The following is a 17695-nucleotide window of genomic DNA, read 5'->3' on the forward strand; positions in this document are numbered from 1 at the left end:
TATATTGAAATACAATGCGTAATATTTCATCCAAAATGCGTAACTTTGACTCTCGTACCGTGCGTATCTTTCGGTATCGTTACCCTATTCGTAAGGTGTTAATTGCTTACTCTTCTTTTTTCAAGGGGGCGGACTTTGCCAGGCGCAGCATTACGGTTATACTTGTTAAACTCGTTTCTGTGCAGGAGGGGCTTGTATAGAGGTGTCTTTAAAGCTCGCACGAGCGCAAGAGGAAAAGCAAAGAGACTACAAGCGCTCACTGGGCTCACTGGCTTTATATAGGGCTAAATTTAGGGACGTGTAGTGCGTGTTTCCGCCGCTTCGTACAATTGGTCCAGCTTTTCAGCTACAATATTTATAAGGTATAGGAACTCCTACCAATCAAACTTTCACATGACTCTGAAACAGTACTTGAAGTGAGAAGTAGTGGTTTATACTACTACAAATAGTTTCTCGTGTGGACTCCAGTCTACATCGCGTTTGCTAATATTCTTAGACAGAAATAACGTTTTTTATTCAAGAAAATTACAACGTATGGAAATGGCCTTAACCGGGACCATTTTACCATCCATCGCTACATTTGCGAACCAAAAGGAAAAATGCTGGGAAAATGTAAGTATATTGGATGATCAATTTAGAGATGTTTGTTGGTTGTTTTACATGTTGTTGGTCAATTTATGTAACAATAAAGAAATAGCATTTCAGTCCAGATGTAGAAACAACACATATTTGTTGGTGAAGTTTAGCAATTAAACAGTTGGCCGAAATCTATAGAGTTTTATTTTGTTATATTATAATTTCACTAATGGTATCCTTTATTATTTCAGAGGTGGAAGGGAGAGATGGACAGGCCTGTGCATTCCAGCTGTGCTGTGGTGGAGAGCATGGACAACTGCATGGGCAGAAAAGACGAAGAAGAGCTCGATAAATTCCTGGATCTGGAGTTTATTCTCTCTAACTCCACGGGCACAGACAGCAACACTCCATCCTCCGGGACGGAGTACAGGCTAGGAGAGCAGAACAACATGTATCACTCCGGGATGCAGTCTACCTACCCGCTGCCCGAGATGAGCAGCCCACCTCCACCTTACAACAGCCTGATGGCTGAGCTCCTGCGCACTGAGCTTGACAGCAGCTTCTGCCACCAGCTTTCCGGCAACAGCATCCATGGGAGATTTCTAGTCAGTTCCTCTGCCTTCCCAAATCAGGACTTTGTAGACAACATCAAGGTCGAGCCGTCCATGGACAGTTACGGACCGCTTATGGGCATGGTGCCACAGAGCTGCCCAAAGATCAAGCAGGAGGGGAACGTTTCGTGCATGATGTCCTTCGAGCAGCCGAGACTAGCCAACTCTCCACAGGCTGCGGGGAACATGACACCGCCTCTCAGCCCAGACGACCTGATGAGCTCCGAGTGTCAGCCCCAGATGTGCCACTCCATGACTTTCCCCCAGAGCTACCGCTCCGCAGCGGGATACCCTCACTCTCACCCGTCCCAACAGATGCAGCTCCCGTACCAGAGCGCACACCAGTTCGGGATGTATGAAGACGGAATGGGTATGCAGCCCACCAACCAGAGAGTGCTACTCACTCCACCGTCCTCCCCGCTGGAGATGATGGACTCAAAGCCAAAGAGGGGTCGGCGCTCCTGGCCAAGGAAGCGCACAGCGTCTCACACATGCACTTTCGCTGGATGCGGGAAAACCTACACCAAGAGCTCGCACTTGAAAGCGCACCACAGAACGCACACCGGTAAGGAATATTCCTCATTTTCTCTTTATGCTTATTGCAAACTTGAACTACTTGGCTCTATGTGTTGCAAAGAACTGCGTTGTATGTCAGTATACTTATGGTATTTTCCATTGTGTAATTCAACAGGTGAAAAACCATACCATTGCAGTTGGGAGGGTTGTGGCTGGAAGTTCGCCCGCTCCGACGAGCTGACACGCCATTTCCGTAAGCACACTGGCCACAGGCCGTTCCAGTGCCACCTGTGTGAGCGCGCCTTCTCCAGGTCCGACCACCTCGCGCTGCACATGAAGCGACACATGTGAGAAACCACATACGATTGAGGACTATGCCAAATTAACCAAGAACAACATCAAGAAAGATGTCTCCAAAATATGTATTTCGTATTTTAGTTTATTTAAATTTGGGGGGGGGGGGGGGTAATAGGAAAACAGCATGAGAACATAAAACGTGGTCCGACTTGACCAATTAACGAATTCTATATACAAATACTATTTTTGAAATATGTAGCTGGTACTACTTTGTTATTTTTTATCGAATAATATTTCTATAAAAGGCTTTAAACATGCATTACACGATGTTTGCATTTGTGAATTCAAGTCAACATATGAGGCTGGCCCTATACACCTCTGACGCAACTGGAATCTGACAATTACATTGTTTAACATGATGTGTTTTGATAGTCACGATAGTGCCTTCGATTATCTATATGCATCCTACGAGTGCCATATTTTCTCATGGCAAAAAAAAACAACGTTTATGTGAGTGTTATAACTGTAAACAGAACATGAAATAAGCTTTAAGACAATGTTTTGATCTAAAACTGCCTTCCAGTCTTCAGAGGCTAGAATTGAATGTTCTGTGTGTGCATTTATCTGTTGAATAACATTTGATGTCAGGGTCTTTAAAACTATGGAAATAGTTGTCCATCTCAACATGACAAAGGGCTAAACGTCTTGTGACTTAAAACTGTTCTGTTTGGTATTCTGAGTAAATGTATTAATGCCATGTAAATACATTTTTATATAATGTAAATAGTTTATTCTAATGTACATATTAAACTAATTGAACAACATTATTCTTGACTTTGAGTGAAATACTTGTGGCTTGCTGTCTATTATCCTGACAAAGGAAAACAGAACAGCCCTGACATCTGTGTATCATCATCACACCATACTGTAACATCACACCAGTCAACCATACTTCCTGTATCTTTACATCAACCATAAGCTATAGTTGTCCCTGTGTGAATGACTTGCCAGCTATCCTATAGGCCAGTTCAGGCCTGAGCAGTTTACAATATAAATGTGAGTGCAATGTTTTCCATCTGTCACAGGGCCACTGCCAGAGTCTTGTGGCTCATACAGCCTATAAATACAAACATTACATTTACATAATTACAGAGACTTAATATAGATGTCCCCTCTCTGGGTCTGGGCACAGGGGCACGCCGCACTGAAAGAGAAAGGAACCCTAGTCCCTGCCTCAATGAGAAGAACCAATGGGACGGGGTGGAAAGTTCAGTGGGGCTTAGAAGAGAGTGACACGAAGGTTATGCATCTGTTAGCCTGGATTTGAGTACTTGTTCCTTAAATATTCCATAGAATCAAACCTTTCACTTCAAGTAGCCTCTGAGTTAGGCTCCGTTGTCTTATATCAATGTTGATAAAGCATGAAACAGTAATGAGCAGCTATCACTTAAACATGGTTGCACATTCTTCAAAGTGCATTTTTAAGTTGGTATGCTGTCCAAAAAAACAAAGCACCTCCACTCTGGAAGGAGCAAGGAGTTAAAATCACATGAAGTGGCCCAGAGTACAACAACATTTTACCCATGATCCATCTCTTAATCAGGGGCCTTCAGCCTGTGTATTTGGGTCACATGACAACATTCCTGCACAATAAGTCAGGTGTAGTTAGGTGCCTTCAGAATAAATGCTTCTTTACTGTGTTATGGGCCTAATTATGTACTTTGGCTATGTATAAAAACAGGCAGAGCGAGAGAGAGAGAGAGAGAGAGAGAGAGAGAGAGAGAGAGAGAGAGAAAGCGAGAGAGAGAGAGAAGAGAAATTGGCAACCTTTGTGAACTGACAAGCTCACAACAATGTCTCTACATTGGCTCGATGGGGAAGCACAAGAGACAACTTTTTCTTCAAGTGTTACAACTTTTTAGGGACCGAATCATCTTCTGGGTGCCTGTGCCAGTTTAGAGAAAAGAGGAAGTAGGAGTGCCACTATGATTAGCCAATTTACTCAAGTGAAAAATCAAACATTCTCATTTCACTTTTTGCTCAGTGTAATAATAACATCTAGAAGCGAGTGTGGGAAGATTGAAGTGTGAGTTAGGGGACAGAGGTCATGTATCCATATGGTTAATGCATTCGGTCATCCATGCAAGCTGTCTATCTATAAACAAACAAGAAAAGAGTGTGTATTCCACAGGCTTTCATTGCTATCTGGTTTCCCCTTTAGATGGCTCAAATTACAGGCTTACAAAAATGAATTTCCTTCATTACAATATGTTTACATCTATTCCACATCACATATACAGCACATCATTGTCATTCAGAATTATCTCTGAATCTGATCTAACGGATGGTGTTTTTCAAAGTGCATGCCTTGCTTTTGAAACTCCTTTCGCCACAATAACACTCAAGTTACTCTGCTCCAGATTCAGCCGAAAATGTATCTGTATCTCTTAGTACGAAACCATTCATAACACACAGTGTTCACTGGCTCTTTGCCATGGCACACCTGAAACTGCATGCTAGAGATCAAAATCAAAGAACATTTACAGAGCCAAGAGGCACGAATGCTGTTATTCCTACTTTGTTGTTGAATTTAGGGTTGGTGTATCAGAGCTGTTCCTCTAGTGATAAGTACTGTTCTAAAAGGTCAATGTAGGTGATTGTCATAGTTTTAGGATCTCCTAATGTTACCATCCTTATGTGCAGATGTACAGGTAACTGCCAAAATAAAGGAAACACCAACATAAAGTATCTTGGGACCCCACGAGCCAGAACAGCTTCAATGCACCTTGGCATAGATTCTACAAATATCTGGAACTCTATTGGAGGGATGCGATGCCATTCTTCCACAAGAAATTCCATCATTGGTGGTGGAAAAACTCTGTCTCAGGCACCGCTTCAGAATATCCCATAAGTGTTCAATTGGGTTGAGAACTGGTGACTGAGACGGCCATGGCATATGGTTTACATCATTTCATTCTCATCAAACCATTCAGTGACCACTTGTGCCCTGTGGATGGGGGGCATAGCCATGGTGGCCAAAATAATGGCCTGCCCAGCATTGTTATACACAACCCTAAGCATGATGGGATGTTAATTGCTTAATTATATCAGGAACCACACCTGTGTGGAAGCACCTGATTTCAATATACTTAGTATCACACGTGTTTCCATTATTTTGGCAGTTACCTGTATGTAGGCCTATTTAAAGTAGTTTTATATTAGGTATACTTTAGTCTGAAGTGAGCACTTTCAGAATTTCTGCCAGGTCAGAGAAACTATCCATAAACATGGTTGGCTGCATTTAGCTGCAGTTTATCATGCATATATGCTGCTTTACACAGAGTATCTTCACAAGCAACAGCATAATTGTATACAATTCTTCAGGGGATGGTTCCATAAAAAAAGGTCAACAAAGTAGTAAGTCCATAGAGAGGACATGGAGAAGGCAGCTTTCTAAAGCTCTACAGCACAAGCTATAGACATATGTTTGAGTTTTATATTAAAGCTCGGAAAGGGGGAAAGAGCATTGAGTGCTGAAAATGAAGGGTGAGTGAGTGAGTCATCCAGTAATGACGATAGACAGTATATTCACCAAGACTCAGAGGAACACGATAGTCCTGGCCTCCATAGTCAATGTGAAGACCCGACATCTCATATTGACATCCTGTCTGAGTCAAATGTACAACATCAATCATACCAGGAAAGAGTTTATCTCAGTGGATTCCTAGACTTCACGGCAGCCAAGGGCCATTTACCACGTGGGGAAAAGTGGGAATGTCATGGGATGAGTACACCACCTACTGGAGCTGTTTGGAAGCTCCTCGGTGGAAGACACTCATCCGGTCTATGGAGGAACAACATGGATTAACTTTGGCACTGGCTAGAGACAGGCCTTTGTAGAGTGATACTACATGTAGAGTGAAGGAGTTGGGTCTTTTCCCAACAGACACATGACATGATGGGTCACCTTTCCTGAGGATCATTATGCGCTTGAGGTCGGAAATATACAATTCCGTTTGCAAGGCACTTGATGTATACAGTATGTTTATATTCATTGATATATGTTAATGTCTCGGTTCATTTGATAGAAATGCATAAATTAAGGACACATTACATAAAAACATACATACCAACATCAGCTTAGTTAAATGGTAAACATCTCCCCTCGCCAGCTGCATGTCGGCCTAGTATTGCTTCAGTGCATAGACCAAAAGATAGATTTCTCAAAGATAAGCGTCGGACTATGAATTACATGGAGTGAGAGAGTACTCAGAGGGTCAATCTGGACTGTTTTAGCCAGCATTCCTCCCCTGACAGTCAGTCCTATTGAGTTTGTTTTTTTCCACAACATCCCTGGGGCAGCCCTGCTCTGGAGCAGCAAGCCCCACTCTCTCCCTCACAACAGCTGATTAAATAGACTGGGCTAAGGGGACTGGAACTGCTGCTCCTGCTCCTGAGGACCAGGGCTAATTATGTATTAACTATAGCAGATTGGTTACAGGAGGGGTGGTTCTCTTAATTGTTTTCCTAGCCATTCCGAGTTCTTGGAGCTGAGGCCGAGAAACACTATGGCCACCAGCTAGCTAGCTGTCAGAGAGTTGGGGTATCCGTGTATCAGCCCCAGCAGGGTGAAGGTCCCCTTACAGATACCTCTGACAGCTAAGGACCCCCAACTCCCCTAAGGGGGTGTGTGTGTGTGTGTGTGTGTGTGTGCACATGTGGAGTGTAAACATTCTCCAACATCATGAGGCATTAAACTAGCACCCCAAGCTCCTCCACAGCTGGGAAGGAATATCCTATTATTTCCCAGAAATCTCTTTAAAAAGGGGGGTGTGGTGCCACTATTTGCCTGGTGAAAACACTTGTGTTGAAATATGCTGCTAGTGACAACATGACTACATGTGCAACCTTTCTGCTCATAAAATGTCAAGTGCTTGCTAAGAAAACATGTCAGTTCAGTCACTCTCTTGGTAAAAGTAAATGTCAACACTAGTAAATACCCGAAAAAGAACGCACAAATATGGATACAAACACCGAAGGGACAATTTGTGAGGCGATCATATCTTCAATAAGTCTCCATGACCCATTTTCCTCCTTAAAAGCAATGGCAATTTCATTTCCACACTACCATTAACATAAGGTAAATAAAAACGTACCTAGGAATTTCCTGTTATTTCATACGGACACAGTTAACATTCCGAACACAGGACTTGCTTAGGTTTCAAGTAATATGTCCAAAAATGTAGTCTGTCGACTGAGAATTATTTTCACACTTGCAGCTGTATCCTTGAAATATAGACGACTGTAATTCACTGCCCATTTTACTGCCTGGTGTTGCTTTTTGGCAGGTCTGGCGTTTGGGGGACCATCAATGAGCATCTTGTCTGGAGCTTCAGATGTAGTATTTAGTAGTTTGAGGGAGTCTTAATTCAAAAGGTCAGGAAGTATGAACCAACACACCTGGGGGGGGTAAATAAAGTCTATGAACCTTTCGTTTGTTTATGTAGATTTACTGTACATACTGGTACTAGATTATAGCAGACTGCGGTTGACATGAAACAGCAACCATTGGAGTCATATTTAAGGCTATTATTATTTATTATTTATTATGCTGCCTTGGCAACAGCTACTCTTCTTGGGGTCCAGCAAAATTAAGGCAGTTTATACCATTTTAAAACATTACAATACATCCACAGATTTCACAACACACTGTGTGCCCCTACTCTACTACTACCACAGATCTACAGTACAAAATCGATGTGTACGTCTATATATAGTGCGTATGTATCATCAAATCAAATCAACGTTTATTTGTCATGTGCGCCGAATACAACAGGTGTAGGTAGACCTTACAGTGAAATGCTTACTTACAGGCTCTAACCAATAGTGCGGAGGAAAAAAAGTATGTGTGTGTGTGTGTGTGTGTGTAGGTAAGTAAAGAAATAAAACAACATTATGTATGTGTGTTTATGTGTCTGTTACTATGTTTGTGTCCCCACTGTTCCATAAGGTGTATTCTTATCTGTTATTTAAATTAAACTTTACTCCTTGCATCAGTTACTTGATGTGAAATTAGTCCCATGTAGTCATGGCTCTATGTAGTACTGTGCACCTCCCATAGTCTGTTCTGGACTTGGGGACTGTGACGAGACCTCTGGTGGCATGTCTTGTGGGGTATTCATCAGTGTCCGAGCTGTGTGCCAGTAGTTCAAACAAACACCTCGGTCGATTCAACATGTCAATACCTCTCATAAATACAAGTAGTGATGAAGTCTATCTCTCCTCCACTTTGAGCCAGGAGAGATTGACATGCAAATTATTAATGTTAGCTCTCTGTGTACATCCAAGGGCCAGCCGTGCTGCCCTGTTCTGAGCCAATTGCAATTTTCCTAAGTCCATTTTTGTGGCACCTGACTAACTTATTCCTTGCCATCTACTCTGAAACTAACTGCAGATTTTTGTTAAGTGTTAAGGGTAATTTCAGTCACTGTAGTAGCTGGCATGTATAGTGCTGAGTCATCCGCATACATTTACTCAAAGCCAGTGGTATGTCCTTAGTAAAGATTGAAAAAAGCAAGGGGCCTAGACAGCTGCCATGGGGAATTCCTGATTGTACCTGAATTATTTTGGAGAGGCCTCCATTAAAGAACACCCTCTGTGTTCTGTTAGACAGGTAACTCTTTATCCATAATTTAGCAGGGGGTGTAAAGCCATAACACATACATTTTTCCAGCAGCAGACTATGATTGATAATGTCAAAAACTGCACTGAAGTCTAACAAAACAGCCCGTAGAATATTTTTATGATCAATTTCTCTCAGCCAATCATCAGTCATTTGTGTATGTGCTGTGCTTGTTGAATGTCTTTCCCTATAAGCGTGCTGAAAGTTTGTTGTCAATTTGTTTACAGTAAAATAGTATTGTATCTGGTCAAACACCTTTTTTTCCAAAAGTTTACTAAGGCTTGGTAACAAGCTGATTGGTCAGCTATTTGAGACAGTAAAGTTTTTTAAATTATTCTTAGGTAGCGGAATGACTTTTGCTTTCCTCCAAGCCTGGGGGCACACACTTTCTAGTACACTTAAATTGAATATTTGGACATTTTTAATTTCACCTTTATTTAACCAGTTAGGCAAGTTGAGAACAAGTTCTCATTTACAATTGTGACCTGGCCAAGATAAAGCAAAGCAGTTTGACACATACAACAACACAGAGTTACACATGGAGTCTCCCGTCTGTCATGAGCCGCCAGAGTCTCCCGTCTGTCATGAGCCACCAGAGTCTCCCGTCAGCCAGGATCCGCCAGAGCCGCCGGTCAGCCAGGATCCGTCAGAGCCGCCGGTCAGCCAGGATCCGCCAGAGCCGCCGGTCAGCCAGGATCCGCCAGAGCCGCCATTCAGCCAGGATCTGCCAGAGCCGTCAACCTGCCTGAGCTACCTCTTAGTCCTGAGCTACCCCTCAGTCCTGAGCTACCCCTCGGTCCTGAGCTTCCTCAGTAATGAGGCACCCCTCAGTCCAAGTGGGCCCTTTGTTTGGGTTACTAGGCCAAGGTCGGCGGCGAGGGTCGCCACTCAAAGGACGCTAAAAAAGCGGACAAAGACTATGGTGGAGTGGGGTCCACGTCCCGTGCCAAAGCCGCCACCGTGGACAGACGCCCACCCAAACCCTCCCCTATGGGTTTAGGTGTACGGCCAGGAGTACCCACCTTTGGGGGAGTACTGTCACGCCCTGGCATTAGTTATCTTTGTTTTCTTTATTATTTTGGTTAGGCCAGGGTGTGATATGGGTGATTTATGTGTTTTGACTTGTCTATGGGTTTTTGTAGATTAATGGGGTTGTGTTCAGTTTAGGTGCCTAGGTAAGTCTATGGTTGCCTAGATTGGTTCTCAATCAGAGGCAGGTGTTTATTGTTGTTTCTGATTGGGAACCATATTTAGGCAGCCATATTCTTTGGGTATTTTGTGGGTGATTGTTTCCTGTCTTTGTGTTTTATGCACCAGTTAGGACTGTTACGGTTTTCACGTTTATTGTTTTGTAGTTTGTTCATGTTTGAGTTTTCTTATTAAAGAACCATGAACTATAACCACGCTGCATTTTGGTCCGCCTCTCCTTCCCAGGAAGAAAGCCGTGACACCGATATTATCCTCATTAATTTTCCATCCAAGTTGTCAGACCCCGGTGGCTTGTCATTGTTGATAGACAACAATAATTTGTTCACCTCTTCCACACTCACTTTACGGATTTCGAAATGACAATGCTTGTCTTTCATAATTTGGTCAGATAGACTTGGATGTGTAGTGTCGGCGTTTGTTGCTGGCATGTCATGCTTAAGTTTGCTAATCTTACCAATGAAAAAATCATAGTAGTAGTTGGCAATATCAGTTGGTCTTGTGATGAATGAGCCATCTGATTCAATGAGTGATGGACCTGAGTTTGCCTTTTTTACCAAAATGTAATTTAAGATGCTACAAAGCTTTTTACTATTATTCTTTATGTCATTTATCTTTGTTTCATAGTGTAGTTTCTTCTTCTTTTTATTCAGTTCAGTCACATGAATTCTCAATTTACAATACGTTTGCCAATCGGTTGTGCAGCCAGACTTATTTGCCATTCCTATTCCCTCATCCCTCTCAACCATACAATTTTTCAATTCCTCATCAATCCACGGGGATTTAATCGTTTTTACAGTCATTTTCTTAATGGTTGTATGTTTTATAAGTAACTGGAATAAGCTATTTCATAAATGTGTCAAGTGCAGCATCTCTTTGCTCCTCATTACACACCATGGACCAACAAAGATTCAACAACATAGGAATCACTACACCTGCAGCACTGATGGAATTCTTAAGATTCATACTAAAGAAAAAACACAATTTCCACTGCCTGTATGCTATGTATACCGGTTCAAATGAACACAAAGGAGATTTTAAACACAGCCTAGACAGACAGGGGTTTGTGCATTTGTATTAAGACTATGAATCATATGATATAATCTATAAAACATGTGAAATTAAATGCGATGTCCTAATATAAGTACAAAAGTCAAATCAATGGAATTAAGAGAAGAAAAAAAAAACCAGAGACCTATCAATTTAACTGAAATGTTTATTCTAGTAAACAATGACCATGTACAGGGGATTAGCATTTCAAATAAATCCAAGCGTTTGTATTTTTGCATATATCCTGTTTCAAGTTACACACATTTTTCCACTTCTCATGAAACAAATATAACGGACATAATATACAGTTTGTGTACATCTTATACAATGCAGAAAGACAGCTGGATTATTTCTTATTTTCATCTATAGAGGGACAGTCAAAGGCAGGCCAAATGGAAAAGGAATGCACCAAGCTTTAGAAGTCAGATCAGTTGTCAGAAAACCAAAAGAAAAGCCCTCTACAATCTGTTTGGCTTGTACAATAGATATACAGGCCTCTGCATGTATCCCTATACACATGATCAAACTCGAACACCCGAACAACGAGAAAATAAGAAATAAAATCTATTGCACAATGGTGGTATCAAAGACAAAATACAGCATGAGTGGTAAGTACGTAGAGAACACTAGGTAGTGGATGAGAGAACACTTGGGCCCTGTTTCAATAGTCTCAAAATGCATCCTTCCATCCTGCCTCCCTAATCTGACATGATTAGATGGGTGATTGGGATACATTTCTTTCACCAATTCAATAGTGACAGATCAATGATAACTTCAAAGAATGGAGTAAGAAAGGATGGATGGATGTTCAAGGTATAAAAAGGGGCATGAAGTGACCAATGAACAGAGAGCTGTGGCCTGGTCTAAGGCCAACCAAGCACACTCACTGTGGATTTCCCCTAACCCGAGGACACATTACAGGGGTTCTGACACAGAGCATTCTGGGTAAGGGCGGGAGTGTTGGCATTCCAAGCTTCGGCGTCTGACCTGTGATTAAAACACCACAGGGCTGAATGCAGACGACCACAGGTTACCTCAGCTATAAACAGCAGCCCGATTAAAGGTCAGATCTGTACCAGAACAGGTTCTTCTCATAGAAAATGATTACACTGTTGTAACCACTACAGCAAAGAAGATTGATATGTAAACATAAACAAATAAATATCAGGGAGAGATGGTTGCAATTTCCACCGAGTGGCAGTGTTAATGGTCCATACCGCAGAATTGTAACTTAAATCATGTCCTTCCCCAACCCAAAGGAGAACGTAGCTTTAATAATATATTTTCACAACATATGGCTCAGGATAGGTCTTTTTACTCAGACTACTCCAATAGTAGGGGACAACAATGGCAATACATGGAAGCTTATTAAAGGTAATGGACACATGTACAGTAGGACACATATAGTTCAATACAACAGGAGAACATAAAACAAAGGGGAAATGAGTGCAACTGTCATTTTCATATGAGCTACTATTATCATCATCTCTATTCAGTTCAATTCAAAGCTTAAAGGGCAATTCTGCCACTTTTCAACCTCATATTCATTATGACCAGCACCATACCATTGTCTACATATGTGAAAAGGACGCGTTTCTATGATCTGTGGTTAAAAAGATAAGAAGAAAGGTCCTAAAAAATGCTTCTCTGTAGTTAGGTTTCCATTCAATTGGCGACAGATTTGAATGCGAATACTCAAAAATCTGCATAAAGAAAATATGCGCATTTTCCCACTAGGGGTGTGTTTCCACCAAACGGACTTGTTGTGGACAAAAGTCAGTATGCAATGCACATAAAATGTCCTTTTTCGTTTTAAGTGTACTGAATGAAAATCTAAAGTTGAATGTGTTTCCATCGCATTTTCAACTCTTCCGATAGTTTTGTCACAAAAACTGTTGCGTCCGATAGCACATTTTCCCACTCTGGTCTTGGCACGAGACCTCTAGCCAACAGCTCGCAGATACAGTGTGGGTAGGCTAGTTGACATGATGACATTATTATGGACAACAGCTAGAATATTTTTACTTGTCAAACGGCAGACAAGCATCGATCATCATGTCACCAGAATAAGACCCTCGATATTTATTGGAAAGGAGCACCGAGATCACCGTGGCGTGCACTTTCACCACCCTGCGAAGTTCATCGTGACTTATTTCATCTGTAGTGCCGTTTTTACATATGTAAACCCTGGTATTGCGCTGTTGATAATGAAAATGAAATTGAAAAGTGGTGGAATTGCCCTTTGAGTGAAGTAAGAACCACAGGTTTAATGTGCTAGGCGGTACCATCAGCAAGAAAATCAAGTAAAAGACAATGTGGCTAAAATAAAATAAAAGTTGTAACAAACTATGACACACTGTACCGCAAACCGTTGAATATTCACGTTATAGCTGTGAAACTTACGTGACCTAATGAATTTGCATATCATTGATGGTTAGCCCGAAGAAAACCACAGGCCATTCATTACTTTCTTTGACCTCTCTGCAGCGTGTGCTTGCAGGTTTATCAATTTTTGCAGTTCTTACAACTAGAATTGTAATTAACAATATTGTTTCAGTCCTTTAACAAATACTACATCAAATAATAAAATAACACTTACCACATAATTAAATTAAATAAAAATCGTACAAATCTGCAATTAAACCCTCTATAATAAAACATAGTAAAACTTTAAAGAATTTCCCTCATCTAGTCTTTTTTTGTGGTTGTTTGGTGTAAATCACAGCCTTTTGAACTTACTTAAACTGTCAGAAGAGGCACAACTAAGTATCCATTCCTTCTGCCTATGTTCGCTGAAGAAGCACTGAAATATTGTAAAAAACAATGCATATACTATCTCACACTCGGCGAGAAAGAAAATATATCTGTACAATTTGTTCTGGTCCAAGCAGACCTCTCTCTCACACAACACTTGCAGTAACCAGTCAGGGAAGCCTCCAGCACTCCTCCCATGGCTCACCACATTCACATAATAAACCAATACTAAAATAATGTCTCGATCTTCAAAAGCATCCCGCCATAACCTTTAGCTATTCCCTTCTTCACATCTGTCAGGGCTCTAGTCGGTCAAGTGAGGGGATCCATGCTCCCTCACCAGACAGACACATATTCTGCTCATATTTACATGTTAAGCCAGACTCAATAGTGCATTTAAACAGCGCATCACCTCCTTCACAAACCATGGGCCATCATCCGTTCCCCTCCACACCTATCAATTAAAAACAGTAAGAGAGTTTGTGATTGCTGGCTCCCACCCTCCACTCCAACCTCCCACCGTAAGGTAAAATCCAGTTCCATTTCCACATAGGGTCCAGGCCGACCCCAAAAGTTCTGTTTTGCTATTGTTTTGCTTTGAGAGTTTGTCGGTCTGGGGAATGTGTGGCGATGTGTGTGTATCTGTGTGTGCGTATCAGGTGGCGTGTGTATGTGTGTTGTAGCGGTGGTCTGTGTCTGCATGCGTATGTCTGTGTGTGTGGTTGAGGAAGCGGTCATGTCTTGGGCACATCGGCCCTGAGGGAAATGGCCAGCTATGTGTGATTCACAGTGTATGGGGTACGAGTTGTATACGAATGTGTTATGCGTGTGTGTGTGTGTGTGAGTGTCTGAACTAGTAACGCTAGTAAGAGTTTGTCTATGTGTGCGTTTGTCTATTTGTGCATATCTCTATGTATGTGTGTCTGTGTGTGTCCAGTCCAGGTCACCCGTGGGACATCTCGGCCTTGCTGAGAGCGATAGCCAGCTCTAAGTCCTCTTGCTCCTGCTGCCGGAGCCTCTTCAGCCGCTCCCGCTCCGCTCGCTCACTCTCTCGCTTCGCCCACTCCAGTTGCTGGGCCTCATTTCCAAACTACAGAGAGAAGAGGAGAAGAGGCATTTAATAAAGGATTCATCCGTCAAACCATGTCCAAAACACACATTAGGAGGTGTTTTGTCAGAGTATTAGATTTCAATGAACCGTATCCTGTACATTAAGAGTAAACTTCCATTTCTGCCTGGCTACCGTAAGAGGACATAGATGACTGTAGTTTACTATTATAACTAAATCATGCACATACACAAAAGCATCAACACACACACAAAATATACCCACTACACAGACAATCTAACTGACCCTATCCCTATCGGTACTTTAATGTTCAATTTATGTATGTTCTGCTGTTGAAGGAAAGGTGCTTCTTTATTGTTAAACCTGAGTGGTTGGTGCTCCGAGCCTAAAGTACGTGAGCGAAGTACAAAAACAAAGCACTTTTCTATTTGACCGCGTTATTAAACATTCTTACCTTAACTTTTTCTGGCCCTGCGAGAGAAAAATGAATTACAAAACACCAAACAAACAATTCACTAATCGTGTATCACACCATCCATTTTACACTGAGCACATTACGAAACAGCATCACCACAAGATACAACTAACTATGAGAAGGCGACATGGAGGACTGTTTCAGTTCGTTTCCCAAATGAAAATGAATGAGCAACTAAAAGCATATTTGAACAACATGCAAAGACGACATGTAGAGAGAAAATGGGAAGGACAGAAATTACCATTTTTGATTCTCTGTTAAAGTGATAGTATGAGATCTAACCTAAGTCAAGTATAGCTAGGAACTCTCCCATGCATATCAGAACGCACACACATTCTAAGATACTGCTTTGCCATCCTTAGATCTGATTCAAATGTCAGGATCAAATGAGGCCATTCAATTCTTGGAATCATGCTGACCAAAATAAATATGGAACAGAGTCCATTGAGGCATTTAATAGCTATATTTGTTTCCTTTAAATATTTATAATTCAATTCAGGGTCCAAGTTCATCTGGTATTTTTCTAGATAATATCTTCAATGTGGAACATAATACCTCTTTAGTTTAAATAAAGTATGGGCAGTTGACTCTGTTAAAATAGATTTGGCAACTTTGGGAGTAGTTTGTTACAAGTCAGAGATGGTAAAGCAGGATCTATGCTACCGATGTCATGCGGCAGACCAACACTAAACAGATTGAGCAAACTAAGCCTAAAGAAAAGACAAAACACTGATACACACTAATACTGTATCTAAACACTAGTAGGACATACATGACTGAAACACAACATAGACCTGAAGGGTAAGAACTCAGGACTGAGAGCTGAGTAGTGATACTACTGCTTCCCATGTCAACAGATCCCACAGCCAGACCAGTGGCTTGGAGCTGTCAGTCACTAAACCACACAGGATGGGCTCCCCTTTACGGCCTAGCCTGGCCTTGGGTACGCACAGACTGAGTGACTGACTGTCTGACTGTCTGACTGACTGATGCCGGGAGCTGAGATGGAAAAGGTCAATATTCAGATAAGAAGATCCTGAATACATCCTGGATTATGGCTACACTGTGTGAGACACCCATTGGTTGGTTTAGACAGACAGCCCAGGCCATAGCACCGCACTGGCTGGATTATTCAACCCTAACCTTAAAGCGCCGACTGGCTAGTTGAATAATACTTCACACTGCCAGAATCCACTTATTGGACTGCTAAAGAGGTGATGGAAATAATTACTTCTCATTTGTGCTTGTTTTGGGAAGCCTCTAGCATTCTACACAACAACAAACCACATGGCAAAATATAGATATAGATTTTTTTTATGTTCCAATCGCGGCGTACACATTAAACCACAAAAAGGGCCGACACCCTTTCCTGCACGAGCACCGGGGACCACTTCTGCAATGCAGCTCTGCACTTTACTGCACAATAGCGAATGCATTGTAGGTGGTGTGCAACCAACTACAAAGCATAGGTTGAGAACCCCCCCAACCAAAATCATAGCACAGTATAGATAAGTGAGTCTTGTGGAACCTTTGACAGGCTTACACTCAGAAAACAGCTAGACGGCAAAAATGTGGGGGAGTTCAGTCATCATCTTAGATATGAGGTAGGGTTGGATCACACAATTAATTAAAGTGATGATTAGATGATCATGAACAGCAGTTATTGCGAGTGATTATGCCATAGTCAACAGTTAGCCTACATGGAGGTTAATTTGCCATGGGTCTGAGCGGGAAGATGCCTGGCTCTGGTCTTTGTGTGGAGTGATGGTGGGTCATTGATTAACATAGATGTCTGCACAGTGAAGGGAGGCCAGGACACAGAAAGATGAGTTGATAAACAGCCAGGGCCTCCGCTCTAGATCCTTCAGTTAACATTGTGGGAACTTAAGCAGAGGTATTGGCTAGGTATATAAAGACTGGTCTGGACAGAGACAGAGTATCACTGAGCTCAACTTACAGAACTGAAGTCTGCAAAACCCAAGGAACAGTCTTTAGAAGCTTTACTTGAGGCAGAAGGAGCAAAAGGATCTTTGCCACTAAACGGGTCTCCGACCCCCTTTTTACTCTGAAAGGGGTCGATGCCGTCACTGCCAAACGGCTGGAAGGGGTCGCAGGGCTTGGTCGAGTCGCCCGCTCCTCCAGGCATGTTGACGGGGGTGCTTTTACCTAAGGACATTAAGACAGTAAGGACAGTCATTTCCCCTGCAGAAGAGACCACAGTGTGTGTGGTTATGAAGTCAACTACAATTATTAGGTGATGGTTTGATCACTTTCACCACGGAAATTTGACGTTTTTCCTTATCAACGTTTGCTCGCAACAGCCTTCCAACCCTCACAAATGCTGCCCCCCCCCCCCCCCCCCCCCCACCCACTTCTCGTCTCACGAGAAATAGAGCATTCTATTATGAAAAGCTTTGAAAACCACAGCAGTTTCAGCTACACTCGTGGTGCACCAAAAC

The 17695-nt window shown here is 42.1% G+C and overlaps 2 protein-coding genes across 9 annotated transcripts in view; one reads left to right on the forward strand and one right to left on the reverse strand.

The window, feature by feature from the left end:
* Positions 1 to 242: 242 nt before the first annotated feature.
* On the forward strand, positions 243 to 2827 carry klf2a (Kruppel-like factor 2a). The gene is made up of 3 exons (XM_020498767.2): positions 243 to 612; positions 828 to 1752; positions 1879 to 2827. The coding sequence occupies exons 1-3, from the start codon at positions 535 to 537 to the stop codon at positions 2052 to 2054; spliced, it is 1179 nt and encodes a 392-aa protein (XP_020354356.1). The 5' UTR covers positions 243 to 534; the 3' UTR covers positions 2055 to 2827.
* An 8259-nt stretch (positions 2828 to 11086) lies between these two features.
* LOC109902421 (epidermal growth factor receptor substrate 15-like 1) overlaps positions 11087 to 17695 on the reverse strand; it is a 35500-nt gene continuing 28891 nt past the window's right edge. For 3 of the 8 annotated variants that reach the window (XM_031786203.1, XM_031786202.1, XM_031786201.1), the window contains 2 exons: positions 17194 to 17402; positions 11087 to 14782 (listed from right to left, as the gene is read on the reverse strand). In XM_031786203.1, the coding sequence (XP_031642063.1) occupies positions 14636 to 14782; positions 17194 to 17402 (356 nt within the window). In that variant the 3' untranslated portion in view covers positions 11087 to 14635. Of the gene's footprint in view, positions 14783 to 15215; positions 15233 to 17193; positions 17403 to 17695 lie in introns of all 8 variants that reach the window. The other 5 variants (XM_031786206.1, XM_031786204.1, XM_031786207.1 and 2 more) reach the window with 4 other exon arrangements.

Source organism: Oncorhynchus kisutch, linkage group LG13 (assembly GCF_002021735.2).
Source record: "Oncorhynchus kisutch isolate 150728-3 linkage group LG13, Okis_V2, whole genome shotgun sequence".
Classification (NCBI taxonomy): domain Eukaryota; kingdom Metazoa; phylum Chordata; class Actinopteri; order Salmoniformes; family Salmonidae; genus Oncorhynchus; species Oncorhynchus kisutch.